This window comes from Centruroides sculpturatus, unplaced genomic scaffold (assembly GCF_000671375.1).
Source record: "Centruroides sculpturatus isolate CEXI.00-Female unplaced genomic scaffold, Cexi_2.0 scaffold2209, whole genome shotgun sequence".
NCBI lineage: Eukaryota > Metazoa > Arthropoda > Arachnida > Scorpiones > Buthidae > Centruroides > Centruroides sculpturatus.
The window spans coordinates 26,192-45,753 of NW_019386389.1; the positions used below are offsets into that span (position 1 = coordinate 26,192).

Below are 19,562 nucleotides of genomic sequence, written 5' to 3' on the forward strand. Positions count from 1 at the left end.
TAAAATACTCGAAAACTGGCTTGCCAGCATCAACCCTACCATAACCCAAAAAAATATAATACCAACTCAAATGAGTTATAATTTTTTAATTTTCAAAAAAATTAAAAAACTATTAAAACCACATAACATAACTCTAGCCATTGTATTTACTAATATCAAAAAATTACTAATAACTAAAGAAAATATTATTCAAAATATTGATATAATGCAACAAAATAACGTTATATATAGAATATCCTGCAGCTGCCAACTGAATTACCAATACATAGGCAAAACTGGAAGAACCCTAAAAATCAGACTAAAAGAACATTCACGTGCTATTAAATTTAATTACACTAATTCTGCCGTAGCCATACATTGCAATAGCGAAGGTTGCGAGATCTCGCTTAATAATCTAAAAATACTCAGAATACAAAAAAATATAAAAAGGAAATTATATGAACTTCTTGAAATGACAAAAATAAAAACTAATGAACGTAAACGATGGTCTAACCATTGGTGACAGCTGAAACCCCTCCTCCCTAACAGGTAGTATCCATATGTTACTTCAACCTGCTTCACCTCCCCAGATGGCCCCCATTTGGTGAAGCTACCCTGCCCTCCCATATAGATACAACTGCACTCTGCAAAATGCAACTGCATACTCAAAGATGACCTAAACATGTATCAACCCTAGTAAACTGATTACTAAGTCAATTACCCAACATACTCTATAAAGTCAATTGTAACCAACTATCAACCATTAATAATCTACTAAATATACGATATTAGTTAAATATAGTATAAGTTATCTTTTAAAAATTTTGTTAAAATATTATATGTATTATTCTGTATAATGTAACTTGTATCTATCCCATTTTTTTTATTTTTTGTAAAGTCTTTATCTAAATTAATATACTTCTTGAATCAAAGACATGCTCAGTGTCCAGGTGGTGCAACTGACAAACGCACTTCACAGCAAGTGTAGGTTGTGAGTTCCAGCCCCACCCATGGGTCAGTTCTTTTATTCCAGAAGGTACTAAATTATTTATTAATTTAGTTAAGAGATGGTGCCTAACTCGTCTCTCTAGTGAGAAATTACTGTAATCATTTAATTAGCCAAATTATAGCCCGACCTTTCAGGCAATCGTTGGTAATTTATTAGATTAAGCATTGAAAATATTTCTCTTTTTGTTTTTCTTCTTTGTATTCAGCTCAGATACATTATTGTTTCAAAATNTTTTTGATAAATGAATTGTAATTTACATTTGAGCTTATATTACACCAAGAATTGACTAGTTAAGAATTTCAAGTTTTTGTTTTTTTCATTATTATTAATAAATTTTTAATAAATGAATTGTAATTTACATTTGAGCTTATATCACACCAAGAACTGACTAGTTAAGAATTTCAAGTTTTTGTTTTTTTCATTATTATAAAGGTAATTCTAGTACATTATTTTTATTGTACAAAATATTGAGTTGATATACAAAACATTGATTCAGAAAACATTATTATACCACATTTTGAATATCACAAAGATTATATTAAAAATACAAGTATAGTTTATGCCAGATTGCTTCTTTTTTGTTTGGTATTTACTGTTCATTTATCATCAGGTGATAGCTTGATATTATCTTTCAGACTCAAATATTGTTTAGTAGAAATCAAGTATTTGACTTCTCCAATTAAATCATCCTTGCTAAGGAGAGCAACAAGATTTTTACTTGTTTTATGCAATTTTAGTTCAAGATCTTTTGGAATTACTGCAGGAATTTCAACATTTTTGAAAAAATTATACATGCTGTAATGAAGAATAGGATTAATAAATCTAAGGGCACCACTAAACAAAATTTTAAATTTATCCCATTTGAAACTATTTATTAAATTTTGAATGAGATCTACGGATTGACAAATATCATAAATCTTTTCTGGAAAAGTTTCATTTTTAAAGCTATCCCCTTCTTCCAGTAATCTAAAACTGTTATCCAAAAATAGAAATATCTCCAATTTATCAGATTCTTTGTAAACGTTGTGTAAGTCTATTAGTTTTTTTTTAGTTTCTTCATACAAATGTTTTGCATTGGGAAAATGAAAATAAATTCGAGAAAGTCGAAAGAAAGGTAGATGTAATATAATTGTCATCATTTTTAAACAGGTAAAATCAAAATATACTTTGGCATTTGAACAAAATAGTTGTTTGTTCGTTATGTTTTTAATTTCATTAACACAGTCAAGCCAAACTGTAGAATAATAAACATTCTGTTGAATATCATATATGAAATGATTTGAAAATTCTTCATCTCCGCAAAGACCACTGAGAAATCTTACAATTATAAAATCTTTCGCACAATCTAGAGGGATATGTTTTGAATGGTAATAACAAAGAGCAAATATAAAGTCGAGAAAGCTTCTATGTATAAAATTGAAACAACTAACTCCATCTACCTCAAAATACTTTGCAAAAATGTCTAGTCCTAATATAAATTGATAGTCTTTTTTTTCTGGAAACTTTTTCTTTAACTGTTTATCTGCTAATGTTAGCAACTTGTAAATCTCGTACATGCATATGGGCTTATCTATTTTACTCATTTTGGATCTTTTGTCCAAATATATTTCTCCCAATTTAACCAGTAAGTCTTCTCCATAGAAAAACTTTCCTTTTTTTAAATTATGTTTGTCTCCCATTTTTCTCATATATCTTTTTATCACCAGACGAAAGATTTGAATGAACAAATCTGTCTTTGTTTGTATTTTGTAAAAGTATTTTGTTTCTGGTAGACAGCATAACATATGCAACATTAATGGACATTCAGCTAAGGCGGAATGAAAATAGCTGAATTTTATCAAGTTTAAAAGTTCATCCCGCCTGCCATCATCATCATCAATAACTAATTTAATATACTTTTCTTTTTGTTCTTGTGAAAATCCTTGAATAATGAATCTCATATTTATGTATTCTCTTATATTTTCGGCAGCATGAAGACGGCAAGTAACAAGAATTGTTATTTCTTTAGAAATATGAAATGAGTCTTTTTTAATGAACTGTATAATTGAATCTTTATCACCTGTTTCATCAAATCCATCTAGAATGATTAATAAATTAAATCCTCTTTGTCTTAACTTATCTCTAGAATTGGTATCTGTATTTTCACAGATACATTGGAGAATTTCATCTGTTATACTTTTCTTCTCTAATTCTCGCAAAATAATGACGACAGTAAAATCATAATATCCTAAATAATTGGTACGGGATGTATCGGTGCCCCAATCGTAAGCTATTTTCTTACAAAATGTAGTTTTGCCATAACCAGGATCACCAGTGACTAACATTACAACATGTCTGTCAATTGATTTTGGAAAAATCTGTGTAAACTGAATAGTTTCTCCTTCTTTTTTCCCTAATAAATCTGCTTCCTGAACTGTAAGTTGGACAAAGTAGTCTTTTAAGGGAAAGTCTTTACTTCTTTCACTCCACAATAAAGATTTCATGTAAGCATTTTTAGTCTTGTAATAATTCATTAAATATTCTCTTTGTATCTGAAAAGATTCTGAAAAATATTATACATATCAACTTAATATTTCTATAGTTTTTATTATACAGTGGTGCCTTAAATAACGGACTATCAGTTTGGCAGTTACGTGAGATGAACAACAAACTTTCTGCGAACAACGGCAAAAGAGTGGTGATATTTCCACTTTTTTGCCATTGCCAATGACAATCTGCTATTTTTAAGATATATTAGTATTATTAGAATATATTATTAGTATATCTGAGGTACACAGCTCCCGTTGAGATTCAGCTTGCTCCCTTCTTTATTACGTACTTTACCTCAGTGCAGGGTATTTACATTTATTCAAGTGTTGTGCAAATCATGGCTTGTAGAAGAACAGAAAGGTGATTTCAATTGAAACAAAGCAAGAAATCATCAGAAGGAGTGAATGTTGACAAAAAACTTCCTTGTCAAATGGGGAAAGGTTAAGGGGTTTACCAACATTCATTATCCAAACAGAGCTGAGGCCAACAAAATCAATGATCTCTACAATGACACCCTTGCCTGTCATTTCCAACAGGTGTTGAAGAAAAGAGAGAAACAGACCACCTTGGACATGTTTTTCAAGAAGCCAGCTGCCAAAAAACAAAGGATGGAACAAGAGGAGTTGACCCTGCAAGCTCCAGTAGCCTCTCCTGAATCTGGCTTTGATTAAAAAACAATAAAAAGGGACTTGCTACAATGTGTATAAAGTGTATTTGTATGAATGTGTGAAGAAAGTGTTCCTCCACGTTATCCTCACAACATCTGACTACCCGGCATAATTGGTGACTGCTCCATTTTCATTTTTTTATGGTACAGTACGGTTATTTTCTGCTGTGGAATGAATTATATGTTTTAACATGTATTTCTATGGGAAAATGCGTATTGTATAACGGACTTTTCACTTAACGGACATGCACCTAGAACGGATTAAGTACGTTATTCGAGGCACCACTGTACTTGAAAAATTTAAGATTACTAATTTAAACACCACCTGTGTAAATTTTAAATACACCCAAAAGTTTATCATTTTTTATAACAAGTGTAAAGTATTTTAAATATAGGGTCAAGCCTGAACTATACTTTCAACCAGCATCATTGATAATAGTGATGAATTGTTGTTCCCTATACTTCCTATTCTGATTGTCATTACTGTGGAACAAGTGTTCTCATATAGGATTCAGTTGTGACTTGTCATTGATCTACAATAGGGGTATTTGAGCTTGCACACAAATGCAGCATGATTTATCTGCATATTAGGAGGGATGACAGAGTAAAAAGAGCAGAAATTATTATAAAATGTAAAGAAAGTAATGTCTGGAATAATTTTTGCATAGCTAATAGTAAATGGCATTCAGCAGAGATGACAACTATACTATAACAATTAACACTTGCATAGATATTGTTTAATCAATTAATACAGTAATGTTTTCTCAACCTATTTCATAAGCCGTACATCTTCATGTATGACTCTAGAATATAAACTGTTACAAAATGGAAGATTTGAACAATAGAAATTTTCAAATGTATACACTTAACGTTATACAATATTTTGAAATTACAAACTTTAAAAATTTGTTAAATAAATTTAATTAGTAAAATAAGAATTAGCACAATGCAATTTGCAGTGTTCTCTGGAAAGCATTTATGGGTAACTGGCTTTTTTAAGATTCAGTTGTGTGAAGAAAACAGAAAAAACCTTACCTAAGGCTTATTTCTGATACTATTTTGTGCATTTGATTAGCGTTTTTTAACTTTAATAACCATTACTTCTACACATATTCATTTATATATTTTTTTGTAATTTTATAGAATAAATACATTATTTTATCATCATCAGTCTTACACATGTGGAAAATACAACTTTATTTTAGTTTAAGAATCGTATTGCCAATATACATTTATGTTTCAATGTTATTTAATTTCAGAATTAAATGTTAAGTGCAGGCAACATTAAAGTATAAACTGCAAGAATAAACAATCAACAAAATGCGACATTATTTTTTAAATTTCACTTTTATATTCGTTGCTAAATAATGTAATGCTTCTGAAAGGGGTCTGATGCAAAAATAACTACCTACTAGACCACAGGTGGCAAACCTATGGCACGCATGCCCAAGGTGGCACATCGAAGAAATCATCTGGCACGTAACGTATTATATGATTTTGGTTTATCATCTTTTTCAATCAGGTTCTTTATATTCACTCTAATTACAGCATATTATTTTACTCATATTTATTTAAATATAGTTTTTTAAAATCCATTTTGCCCTGTGGGCACTAAGGGTGCGACTATGCAGACGCAAATTTAGGGCGAGCAAGAGGTTGCAAGCGATTTAGTTTTTGCAAAGGAAAACCATGCACAAATGAGAAGCAAGAAATAATGCTAGCGAAAGCAAATTTCTGGTTCTCGCACATATCTCACAGGTTTTGATATTTATCGTGTCTCGTCTCTTCTCACCACATATTCTCACTCACTCTGAAAATTCGCTTGCTCGCGTCTGCATAGTTGCACCCTAAGAGGGGTGTTTATTTTGCAAACTCACAATGGGACAGCCAGTTGTTGAAGAATGGAATCGCCTCCTCAAAATTTTCTGGGGTTTTGATCTTGGGTCTACAAGAGCTACCACTTTGACTGCTTGGCTATTAGGCCAAATTTAAATATAGTTACTTGAAGTCTAAAACTTCTGCACGCATAAACATTTAAAAAAAAAAAGTATGCTTAATGTGCTTACTATGTGGCACACAGACTCAAAATGCCTCGCCATCCCTGTACTAGACAAACTATACAGTGAATTCTAATGCTTATATTAGTGCTCTAACAATAAAAGTCAGGTGATAAATATACCATGTTTTATATAAAGGACTTTTTTAAACAAAAATTACTATCTAATTCAGACAAATTTTACTTATTTATCATCATTTATAAATTTACATTATAAACTTATTATTATTATTAATTCACTTCACATACTTAATTGTAAAAAAGATATTTCAGCTTATATTATTTGCAATTACCTGAATCATTTATATCAGTTGAACTGGATGGTTGATGTATATTAATATCTCCCACATGGACGTTTTTTGACTCTTTTATTATAATACCTGATAATAGTGATAAAATATATTATAAAATATTGTTTTTATTTTTTTGTAAAGATTTAATGTATATATTAAAAATAATTACGGTCTGCTATTCTTCCTGTTGCTGTATCTGAGCTATCTAATGTCAAACTTTCCAATGCCTGTAATGTTTCAATAAATAAGACTTAATATGTTAATTAAAATGTTATAGAATTAATTTTAATATCTATTATAAGGTCAATAAGACAAATATGTATGCTATAAAACATAATCGTTAACTTAAAATTGTGTACTTGTAGTTAAAGTCAAGAGAATCTTAAGGTGTTACGTCATTTTCATCACTAAAGAACTATCATAGCATTTAATTTAATTTAAAATCAGTCAAAATAAAACCATTTGTTGTTTGTTTTTCCTTATAATTTTGTGAGAAGGTAGTCCTATATAGAATGTTAAACATTTCTTATAGGGTTTAACATCTGAGATGTTTATTGCTAAATTCTGTGGTTATACTGAAATTCTTATTGTTGCACGATTGAATGATGTCCATGGTTGATGGCATAATTAAAATGTCCATAATGTATAACCTTTATAATTGTTGTTGTGACTGGTATACATAGAGAATACATAAAGGACTATTCTATGTCTCAAATAATATTAACTTTATTAATAAAAAAAGTTTACCTTTTCTATACTTTCCTCCATATTTCAGTACAAAGACAGATTTGATCTTAAAAGTAAATTAGTTTAACAGATCTGCTTTCTTATCCAAATAAACTGATATTTTCCTGTATAAAATGTAAATTTATGCATGTTATTCAAAAGAAATCATCTCTTGAAATGAATTACAATAATTAAATGAATAAAAAGATAATACAGATTTAATTAATGGAGATTATATATGAAAAAGATTTTATATTTCAGATGGAAGAAAACCTTTAAACTTTTAAACTTTTTCAAATTAAATTAATATTTCAATTTTGTTTTATTGAAATCACTTAAAACTAATGAATTATTTTGTTGTTTTCAAGTACTTAAAACAAATAAAAATAAATTAAATGAAAGTGTAATGAATAAATGTGTCATTGAAAAATACACAAAAATAACTGCTAAATTTTAGAAAAATGCATAAAATATACCATTGATATTTCTAATGTGTATGTCTTATCTATATTTGTTTTACTCTCTATTTCTAATTTTGTACATTTTATTTTAATTATATGATTATACTTATCATTCCCTCTTTTTGTTTCACTAGAAACAAAACAAAGAGGGAATGATAAGTATAAGCATATAAGCATAGCATAAAAACATTGATTAATATTTAAATATTATATAAATATCCATTCAATTTCTTTCCAGTGTAGCAAAGCTTGGTATTTACAATTGCCTTTATTAAAATATTATTTCTTTTTTAAGATTTACTGGGTAAATGCTAATGTTATTATAACTACTAATTTATTAAGACAGAAATTTAATATAATATTATTTCAGTTTATCTTCTCTTATTTTATTTGATTTTAAAAATAGATCTAGAATTGCACAATTTTATTAAATATATTCTCGTTTGAACACTAGGGCTTATGTAATTCATCAATTAAACCTTCGGTAGTGATTTTAAACCATTATGAGACATATTATGCTTAATACAAACTTAAATATGTAGCTTTTATTTAATTTTGTTTTAAATTAATGTAATAATCTTATAGTTCTTTCAGCTCTTTCAAGCATTACATTTATTTCAACAGGTTTATTTACTAATTGTGATAGTAATGCATTATGCTCTACACATGAAACTTATAACCCTTCATTTAAGTTTTCTACAGTATATCTGTGTCTTGTTTTTAGTGTGGATTCAATTAAAGTTGATTCAGCATCAAGTCGTGAAAATGATGAATCAATAGTTGAAGATATGGTTATATTATGAATAGCATTTTCAATAACTTTGAAGTCTTTTCTAGGCTATTCTTTTGCAGGGAGATTGTATGTCTGAATACCTGGCTTACAAAATGCTGAAAGACTTTCATATACTGCATAATCTAGTGATCTGTTTTGATTAGCTAAACTAGGGCTACTGTAGGGCTTTCTATCTGTTCTCCTCCATTTATTACGATACTATTTATGTAACTTCATCTAAATTTTAAAATAAAGGACTTCTAAACCAGATGAATTTGAAGATCCCAATCAAAACTATTATCATCTAAATATCCTTTTTTGACTTCATTAATTGTTAGTCTTTCAGAACATGATGAAACAAATTTTCTATTAAATCTGATCAGTTAAATTGTGATGCTTCATAGGTATTTGCTAAACACACCAATAAAGCAAAATGTAAAAAAAGTACAGGTATACCTCGACTTACGTCGTTTCGAGTTACGTCGTTCCCGATTATACGTCGTTTGTCAAAAAAGTATATGGAAAAATAAAAATCAAGTTTAAGTCATTTTATTCGACTTTACATCTGTCCATCACAAATATTGAAGTCGTAATATCACTAGAAAAATGTTTAAAGTACATAAAATCATATTAAAATATATACATTTACAAGTATGTACTGTATTTACAGTACAGTACATGCATTCGTAAATTTAGATTACTTTTTTCTGTACTATATTAAAAACTAAAATTTATTTGTTTGTTAGCTTAAAATAGATCCTTATTAACCATACATTATTAAAAATGCATTAATAAATAAAATACAGAACCGGAATTGGCAATTTATGGTTTAGCCTAGTGACAAGTAGATTTGGAGACAAGTAAATTCGACTTAAGTCATTCTCCTGGAACCAATTACCGACGTAAGGCGAGGTATACCTGTACAAGGAAACTGTTAATATACACAAAGAGCACAGAACTCATTTGAATTTTCTCTTGCTTGATATCCAAATGAGAGATCCTAGGATGCCAAACAGAAAGAACTTTTTGCTTCTATAAATACATGAATATTTAGAAATGCAAATATATGGTTAACAGAGAGTTCTAAATTCTATAGCGAAATTACTAAATCCTTAACAACAGGGTAGTTAGTATATAAAGCTTCTGATTTAATTGCACTTTAATTATACTTTCTTTCTCCATCTTATCTACTTTAGCCAGAGTACAGTAATTGAATTATTGATAAATTGTTGAAGTTATCAGAGAGACAGGAAAAATATAAACAAGCTTATAAATGCATATTAAAAACTATTAAAGCAGGTACTATATCTGAATATGAAGTTTATGACCAAGTTGAGTGGTTACAAATTTGTAGAGAAAGAGAGGAAAATGTGTTATTGACGATGAAATCCACAAGTTACCATTTGAAATGCATTTACCAGGCCATAATTTTACAGGACCTGCAACTCTGTACTTATCGGTAATTAGATTAAAACCTGATTTTATCCCATAATGGTCTAAATCAATTAACAGAGCAGATGAAATAGCTTAGACACTATATTTTTAAAAAAATAAATATACGAAAACTAGAAATGAAGTTTGTAATAAAAATTTATTAAATGAATTAGATGCTATAGTTACTTCAACACTTGGAGAAAAGAATGCAGCAACCAGCCGCATGACTCCCAGCAATGGAATTTAAAATTGTGGTAGCTGATATTTTATTAGAAATATCTTTTTATATTATTAATTACCATATTTACTTGCGTATAAGACGAGGTTTTTATTCATTTTTCGCTGCTTCGAAAACCTAGCTCGGTCCTATACGCTCGAGCAAAGGACTCTCTGAGTTTTTGCAATGATTTTTGTGAAGCATTTATAGTTCATGCTGCTCTTATAGCAGGGTGCTATTGAGGTCAAAGTGAATGTTGTTTTCAAAGAGATGGTCGGAAAATAGCTGGTCCCACACGATCCCTTCTAGCTTCCCACCCAGTCGACCTTTAACTACCAAAATTTAATAGCACCAGTCCCCTTAATAAACCTCCCTGCAAAATTTCAGAAGTTTTTGCCAAAAGACAGGCGTTATTAAGCTTTAAGTTGATGAACAAACTCATGCTTCCCCCACACTAAAATCCATACATACAGAACCTCCCTGAATTGTTTTGCATTTCTCAACGTTTGAAGGCTGGAGTCCAAAAATGTAAAAATCTTGGTCAGATTTTTCTTCCATTTTCATAATTCCTCTCTGCAATATATTCGGACGAGCTAAAACATTGAAATCACCTGTGTGAAATGTAAATATGGATGCATCTGCAGCAATGTGTCACAGTCAGGATGCAGATAAGCTAAACCCGGGTCATAGCCATTACTTCGTTTTGCCTCAATATGGGGGGAAGAGAAAGGATTTATCAGAGTTCGACAAAGGGCAGATCATTATCGCAGGACGCTTAGATAGTAGCATGTCAAAAACAGCAACAAATTATCTATAATAAACAATCTAAATCTTAGAAAATACTTTTATAATTATCTTGTTCCAACTAGAGCCACTACAAACAATAGAATAAAATATGAAGTTAAAGAAAGAACAGCTAAGAATATCATAAATGCTAATTATGTTCATAAAGATTTAATAATAGTGTTTGTTACAATCTCTGTATGGCTATTCAGCAGCCTAAAAATGTGTGTATAGCACCATACGGTCGAGTATTTAAGATGGCAGCCTATCGCTTAAGGACGGGATGGATTCCTAACAGTTCGAATAAAGCGAAGGATTTTTCGGGGAGTACTTTGGATACGTCAACTGCATCTCTCGCCACTCGGTCGTCTTGTTTCTGGCCGAGCTGAATCCATAATGGACTTGATATAAATGGCCCTCTTAGTGCCCACAAAGTAGGAGGAACTTATAAAAAAACCCTAAAATGTTGACAGCTCTATACAATAGGATGACATACTGTTTGTATATATATTTGCAGTAGAAAATTCTTCTTATTAATGATTAGTATTGATAACTTACATTATAGAAATTATAATTACCTCTACTCTTCGTTTTTTTTGTTTTGGATGTGCTCCAATACTTGACTTAATTACAAAAAAGAAGATTTTATATTCTGGCTGCAATTATTAATAGAGGAAAACAGCAAAACCATCAAACAGAGAAAGCGAAACTGAAACTAACGACAGCGAAACTGTGTATTGTTGTGGATAATACATAACGTTGCTATGGTTACTGAGTATAATGTAAATTTTTACGTGTACGTAGACGTGTTACGTAGTCACCATCATTTCTCTTACCTGCAGTAAACACCACTTCGAGATACTTTTAACATTACTGGTTAATTTATTCCTTTATTTTGTCGGCTCATGAGGATGCTTCCTTGTTTTCTCTGTCAAGAATCGTAGAGTAAATCTTATTTCTCTTAACATACACAAAAAATCTTTATTTCTAAAATTTAAAAAGCTTGAAAATAACTCACTTTAATGCCACGTTTGACTAAATAGATAGACAGCAAGAGCCAGATTTGTGCTTGTCAACATTAAATAAAACATAAAAAAATGCTTTTAAAACGTAAAGCCTGCAGCATGTGATTAAACAGTGCTATCTCGTTATTCAAAAATATTTACTGGAATCGGTATTACTTTTTATTTACAAATGTACGTATTTAATAAACTAGTGTGTTTAAAAAAATATAAGCTAAATTAAGATCAGATTGTTCTTTTAAGCGCAATTGTTAAGAGTAAAGATAAAAAACACTGTATTTTAATTCATGTAAAAAATAAACCAACAACGAGTTGCTCAACTTTTCCGGCAACATTTAACATTTTGGTGGCTCTATCTGTTTCATATTTTATTTAAAAACTTTATATTTTTTACTATTATAAAACCGCAAAAAGCTTAATTTTGAGGGTAGTGATGAGTCTTATAAAAGAAAAAACATTAAATGCTAATAACGAGTAAAATCGTCATTAACTCCAACGCTACTGGAAATACAGGACTCCATTATCTTTCCATTCCGTCGACCTTTAACAACCAAAATTTAACATCACCAATTCCCCTAATAAACAATCCTCCCTGCAACATTTCAGAAATTTTCGACAAAAAGAACAGGAGTTATTAGAGAGGTTGCGGCCGACGTTTTCAACGCGAAAACGTATACGTTGGACGTTCAGCACTGCCTTACTGTAAGCCTAGAAGTTTGACAATAGCGTTTGGAACGTCAGTGGAATCATGTTCGCCATTGTCAAACTTTTAGGCTTAGGGGCCGTCCATAAATTACGTAAGGGCGATTTATTAGATAGTGCACGTGTAAACAGAAACTTCGACTAGCTAGTGCACGTGTAAACAGAAACGTCATACAAAATAAAACAAGAGAGAATAGAGAGAAACCACATTTCGTTGCCATGTTGATTACATCTTGGCTAAGGCCAACAAAAAAATAAACTACATGCTGGTAAAATGTGCTAGGTGCACCTGGGGACTAAATAAAGCTTATAAAATTCTATATAATGGGGTAATACAACCAATGTTACTTTACATGGCCTCTGTCTGTGATCATGTAACTAGTAAAAATTCAGTAGCAAGTAAATTACTCTCTCTTCAAAACCAGTTTGCCATCAGAATTTCAAAGTACTGCAGCTAATGCCTCTCTGATAATAGTAGAGCTATTTCCTTTGCTACTATGTATTGTAGAAAAAGTTCTAAACTACTACATCAGAACTAGAAACGTCAAGGCTCGATAACGGTCTCTACACCTATCTACGGTTGTTCGTACGCTACCACATTGCAATTACTCTACTATCTCTGATTATCATCCTGTAAACAAGGTTATTTGATGTCATCTGCTTTTTCCATGGACAATCTTGCAGACATCAATATCTACACAGATGGGTCCAAAAGTTCCCTTCTTGTCGGCTCAAGTATCTCTATCTTCCTCCAAATTTACATATTTTGCCAAAAATATGTTAGAAGGTGCAGATACCTCCATCTATCAAGCTGAAGAAGATGCTGACTACCAAGCTGTTCAGTGGACCACTTCACAACCAAACAAAACTCTGTCTATCAACATTTATAGTGATTTTGTCTGTCTTAAAAGCTCTATTAAATCCCAATTGCAATAGCAATAAAATCGCACATATCCAGCACCATATTAAAAATCTTGTACATAAGATAATTTTTATATTTGTTCTTGGCCATACTGGCATACTAGGAAATGAAAATGCCAACATTGACGCTAAGTTAGCTGCAAAGGAAACCGACTTGGACTACACTCGCATCTCTCTCTCACGTAACAGCCTTAAAAATTATATTCATGACAACGCTATGCGAAAGTGGAATCAGTAAAAGTAGTTGAGCAGTAAAACTGGTAGAATAACAAGACTTTATTTTCCCAGTGTTGAATGTAGGTTCTCATCACTAACTACTGAGCGTGGTAATTTTAAAAGCTACCTGGCGATGTATAACCGGGCAGAAATTGCTTCTTGCTTTTGCTCTACAGAAAACCTAGATACCGTCGACCACGTGATCTATCATTGTCCAATTTACAATCAACATACACTTATTCTGAAATTAGAAATCTTTACGCTTGGTTTCAAGTTGCCGTGTCCACTCGATAAGGTTTTTCAGAAGGCATTGTTTGATGCTTTTTACAATTATGTTCAAAAAACATGGAAGAAAAGACTATTTATAATTTCTAATTTCTAGTTTTACATTTTAGTTTTCACTAAAAGCCGAATACTAATTTTATGTTTACTTTGTATCATGTATTTTGGTTTATGTATTTTCTTAGTGTTAAACACGCATAGGAGTGGTGCACTTATTCTAATAAAAAACAAGAGAAAGAAACCTCCACACAGACTTTCTCCCATGACAAAAAATGTGTAGAGCGTGAATCTGCTAGCGTTATTACTCTATCACGTCACACGAGACAACGAGCGTTTAATTAATAGAAACCACCAAATTGAAGCCAAATTCAAAACGCCATCACTTAACGAGATCAAAAAATAAAAATAAGAATATTACGTAAGACGAGATCTATTACCCCCTTACCCATGAGTAAGAAATCGTAAGAAATCCTTTACCCCCGCCCACCCCAAAATACTTTACGTAATTTATGGACGGCCCCTTATAAGCATTTATATTTCTTAATAAAACTCATCCCTATCCACAAAATTAAGCTTTCTGCCCTTTTTATAATAGTCAAAATTATTTTTGTGGTTTTATTTAATGACAGGCACAAATCTGTACGTTTAGGTGCACGGGCACGTTTACTCGAAGTATACCTGCTAAGTATTTGGGTACGTGTGTACTCGGCTTTACACAAAGTATGAATAATATCCATTTTTATGTTCAAGAACACGCCCAAGAACCTTCTATGCTTTCGTGGATCCTTGATTATTAAAAACTGCTATAGATTTTTCCTCCTGTCATTCGGTTATTACACATATTAATACGATAAAAGATCGATAAATAAATGTACCTATTATATGTGACCTCCACCTATAGGCCCACAGTTTTCTGCTTTGTACACTCACTTATTGTAAACTAGAAATATCTGCGCCAGCCACAGACCTTATGATTCCAAACTTTATATAGACACAAGATCACACTTAATAAGGTTTCGGCTCTCACCGCTGGTGAGAGATGAAACATTGTTATTATGGAATTGCTGGAATAGGGTTTGAATCTGGTAAATAAGGATCACCGGCCCACTTTATTAACTAATGTCAGATAATTAATATTCCCAAAAAATGAAATTGGGTTTAGGGGCGTTAAAATATAACGAACAGAAATGTATTCGTATGATCAATAAAATTTGAGACGCTTGTGCCCATTTTGGCACCAGCGCCTCGCTCACTATGAAATAATTTGTCACAACAACAAAGCAAAAAAATATAAAATTAATATTAACATTAAATTAAAAAAACGTTACCTCGTAAGGATTTCGCTTTTACTTTTCAGATATATATATTTTAAAAAAAAAAAAACGGCGTTAATTTGAGATTTGCTGTTGCCAGATAGACTAAACCAGTCTGGCAACACTTAAACGGATACGGCGGCATGTTCGTTTCTGTGTTTACGTTTGAAGTGGTGTAAGCATCGTCATGAGCGAAGAAACGGAAGAGAAACGTCCACAATTATCTCATCAAGAAGCCTTAAGTATGGTAGAAAAGGGAATTTCTCGCATAATAGCGACGGATCCTTGGCACAATTCTAGGACAAATGTAGCAAATTGGGACTTTGACAGAGCAGTAGATTATATCGATAGGAACAAAAAAGTCAAAGGAACCATGCCCGTACGGGCGACCCTTCGCGAGATATAGGCCCCCAAAAATGCCGCCGCCGCTCTATACCGAGCGCGTTTCTATTTCCCTATCTCTAACACATTGTAACTGACGACGGAAAAGGCCAACAAAACAGATTATACACTCACCTTCGGCAGAGTCTCCTTTTCTCGCTACCCGACGACGACTGGCCCGTTTCCGATCTTGTTTAGGCGAGGCCGGGGTAAGACCGCCGGTCACCGCTGCCGCTTCCTCCTCCTCGGCTATGTCCAGGAGGTCGACGACGACGAAGATGGGATCGCCCGATGTTATTCGAACAATCGCATATAATCCAGGGTTCGGGTACAAGTATCCTTCGGTAATTAATTGGGAATAATTATGTTNTAAAAAATTGGTAAGTAAATGTACGTATTATATGTGACCTGCACTTATAGGCCCACAGTTTACTACTTTGTACACTCACTTAATGTAAACTAGAAATATCTGCGCCAGCCTCAGACCTTATGATACCAAACTTTATATAGACACAAAATCACACTTAATAAGGTTTCGGCTCTCACCACTGGAGAGATGAAACATTATTATTATGGAATGGCTGGAACAGGGTTTGAATCTGGCAAATAAGGATCACCGGTTCACTTTATTAAATTAACTAATGTCAGATAATTAATATTCTAAAAAAATGAAATTGGATTTAGGGGCGTTAAAATATAACGAACAGAAATGTATTCGTATGATCAATAAAATTTGAGACGCTTGTACCCATTTTGGCACCCGCGCCTCGCTCACTCTAAAATAATTCGTCACAACAACAAAGCAGAAAAATATACATATACTGATTATTAATATTAAATTAATATTAACATTAAATTAAGAAACGTTATTTCGTAAGGTTTTAACGTTTACTTTTCAGATATAAAAAAAAAAACCATGGCGCTAATTTCATTTGAGTGTTGCCAGATAGACTAACCAGTCTGGCAACACTTAAACGAATACGGCGGCATGTTCGTTTCTGTGTTTACGTTTGAAGTGGTGTAAGCATCGTCATGAGCGAAGAAACGGAAGAAGAGAAACGTCCGCAATTATCTCATCAAGAAGCCTTAAGTATGGTAGAAAAGGGAATTTCTCGCATAATAGCGACGGATCCTTTGTTGGCCGATCTTCCGGACGGAGTGACGTTGGAAGAGTTAAATTCGCTCTTGGCCTTGGAACAAGGACGGGCCATGACTTTGTTTGTGAAAAGAGCAGACGGACTGGTCTACGATATAATTATTGAACAGAAAACAAATGTTTTAGACTTGAAGAAAGCCATTCGGAGATACGTGACTACTAAATTGGTAAGTTTGCCTATGTTCTTTTGCAAGTAATATATTAAATAGTTAAAGGTTAAATATTTAATAGTTAAAGGATTATAATTAGCGAACAAATGAAATTTTGTATACAAAAAACAATAGCACGTACAAAGATTCAACATGTGCTTGTTTATGAATGGGACAATATAGCTGTCAAAAAGAGGTATATGATACCCTCTAGTGGTGACAGTCAGAATTAATCTTTTAAAGCCTTATGCTGTTTTTTAATTTCTCTTTCTCTGAAAGCATTAAGAAAGAACTTTGTATTACTATACAAGCAGTATGACGCTTTTATAGTTTTATTGGATCTTCTAATCTAACCCATCATGGATATGGTCGGGCCCACATTGGATAGAAGGGCCAACAAATCTGGGATAGATTGCTCCCAAATAATATTAATTATGTTTGTTTTGATTTATAAAGGTTCTAATAAATATATTAAAATTGATACTTATTTTCCTTGTTTTATTCGACAGGAACGAGAGGGAAAGAAGCGCACGATTAGCTGGAGATACGTGTGGAGGATTTACTGGTTATATTTCGAAGGACAGAAATTAATGAACGATCATTATTTATTGAAAGATTACGGAATTGGCAATAATTCGGAAATTACTTTTATTAAACGACTCAGGGTTAAATGAATCTTTCGATTCTGGTTAATTGTTTTGATTGATTTTATCGTGTAATGTATCTTACCACAGATTTTAATTGCTGAAAATATGTAAATCACTTTTATTTATATTCAGATCAGTTGATGATTTTTGTCTTAGCAGAGACTTGTCATATTTTTTCTACAAATTAAATTACGGTAGTATTGTCACAGAAATTAAATTGATATATATGTTAGAAATATGTTAAAAAATAGATTATCAGAATCAAATGTTGATAGATCAGAATGGAGTTACTGCATTTCAGAATATCAGACTGACTTAAATGCATAGGGTTGATTAGGCAGAGGATCATTAGCTATTGTTTATATCCTTCTTGGAGGTTTGGTGTTTATTTCCATTATATTTAGCATTCATTGTAAAGGTTATATATTTTTATTGTTTTATAATTGTAAATAATTCCTGAAGGATGATTGTCCGATGACAGAAGTTTCTACAGAAGGTCATGAGTGTAAGTAATTACTTTGCTACTTTTTCTACGCATCTTAAAATTAAAATATGTATATATTATTTTAATTTCATTACTATTCATATTATCTACTGTAGTAGTCTCGAAAACTCGGCCTAATGTGGGCTGAAGGGTGGCCGAGTTTGTGAAAATGCTGGGTTATCGGGAATGTGGTTAAAAAAGATAAGTATGCGTGTTTCCTCAGAAAATACTGTACTGTACTTGTATGTATTGTTTGCTCAAGAATACAACAGAGAATAAACTGCCCAAATACCCTTAAACAAAGGAAAAGTACGTACTTTATGAAGGCATAGGGCCTTTACTACATGGAAATGAAAATTAATGAATACACTGTGTACAGTAATTTACCTGATAAGACAGACCTCAGAAAAATACTTTATGAGACATAAAACTGTCTACAATGAAAATTAATTAACTAAGGATTTTTTTTCCCTATCATTGTNTTAGAAGAATATACTGTAAAATTAATCGATGTTTCCCTCTTAAATTGGAATAAAACATGGAAAATTCGATATTTTACTCTAAATTAAATATAATTTAATATGGGAATCATCAGTAAAATTTATGTTACGTCGATACAAAAAATCCACTGAATTTCTTGCAACGTTTCTATATAAAACATTCCACAAAATTTGAAAATATAATTGTAAAAACATTGAAAATCATCAAGTAATTTAATTTTTGAAAATAATTTATTTAAAGTATTTAATAATTTTCAATTTTTGCTCGGTCTGTCGATGCTCAAAAATTGTAAAAATTGCGAATTTCTTGTATCGAGGCGAGAAAAGGAAAGAAATTTAATTGTTGTTTTCCCCTCTCGAATTAAATTTAATTTATAATAAAATATAAAAGTTATATTTTATTAATAAAATATAACTCATTTAAATACTATAGATTGCCATTTCTAGTATGTAGAAATGACAATCTAAGTATTTAAATAAGTAGTTTTCTTTTTAGAACAATTGCATCTTCTCTTTATGTAAGAGCATATTCAATAATTTGTAGCAATGTATAACTGGATATTTTGAAGAACTGTATTATTTAAATGATTAGTAATTAAATTTGAAGTAACTAGTTAAAAATTGATTAATAATTGTAAATATTAAGTTAAAAAATTACTTCAAATATACAGGTGTATAGAATGACGTTTTAAAAATTTGTGGGATTGTAGAGGATAAAATTTTGAACGTTTTGATATAAGGAACCCAAAGCCAGAAATGTGATATAAAGTTTCTACAGCACTTTGCACTTTGCAGTCGGTATGCTGAATGAAACAGCAGAATACAGTATTTATGACAAGTTTTATTGACAAAACAGTAGAGTA

General features: G+C 31.5%; 2 protein-coding genes and 1 long non-coding RNA gene across 3 annotated transcripts; 1 reads left to right on the forward strand and 2 right to left on the reverse strand.

Annotated features, from left to right (window-relative positions):
- Nucleotides 1-1,584: 1,584 nt before the first annotated feature.
- LOC111614793 lies at nt 1,585-6,561 on the reverse strand. Its single transcript, XM_023356155.1, has 3 exons — nt 6,534-6,561; nt 2,885-3,530; nt 1,585-1,822 (listed from the first exon to the last, which is right to left on the reverse strand). The coding sequence occupies exons 2-3, from the start codon at nt 3,499-3,501 to the stop codon at nt 1,585-1,587; spliced, it is 855 nt and encodes a 284-aa protein (XP_023211923.1). The 5' UTR covers nt 3,502-3,530; nt 6,534-6,561.
- Nucleotides 6,562-6,699: 138 nt separating this feature from the next.
- LOC111614788 lies at nt 6,700-11,564 on the reverse strand. The gene is made up of 3 exons (XR_002754990.1): nt 11,505-11,564; nt 7,281-7,384; nt 6,700-6,760 (listed from the first exon to the last, which is right to left on the reverse strand). It is a non-coding gene; the product is annotated as an uncharacterized LOC111614788 (long non-coding RNA).
- A 5,174-nt stretch (nt 11,565-16,738) lies between these two features.
- On the forward strand, nt 16,739-17,811 carry LOC111614791 (U11/U12 small nuclear ribonucleoprotein 25 kDa protein-like). Its single transcript, XM_023356152.1, has 2 exons — nt 16,739-17,086; nt 17,578-17,811. Exons 1-2 carry the CDS (start codon nt 16,796-16,798, stop codon nt 17,740-17,742), a joined length of 456 nt encoding a protein of 151 aa, XP_023211920.1. The 5' UTR covers nt 16,739-16,795; the 3' UTR covers nt 17,743-17,811.
- Nucleotides 17,812-19,562: the final 1,751 nt, after the last annotated feature.

What these genes read in the sequence shown, in the direction of transcription:
- LOC111614793 (XM_023356155.1), bottom strand. Translation starts at nt 3,501, where the DNA reads ATGAATTATTACAAGACTAAAAATGCTTACATGAAATCTTTATTGTGG. An exon ending in TCACAAGAACAAAAAGAAAA is followed by an intron (nt 1,823 to 2,884) that starts GTATATTAAATT and finishes AATTTTGTTTAG; the next exon opens with TGGTGCCCTTAGATTTATTA.
- LOC111614791 (XM_023356152.1), top strand. Translation starts at nt 16,796, where the DNA reads ATGAGCGAAGAAACGGAAGAAGAGAAACGTCCGCAATTATCTCATCAA. An exon ending in GATACGTGACTACTAAATTG is followed by an intron (nt 17,087 to 17,577) that starts GTAAGTTTGCCT and finishes TTTATTCGACAG; the next exon opens with GAACGAGAGGGAAAGAAGCG.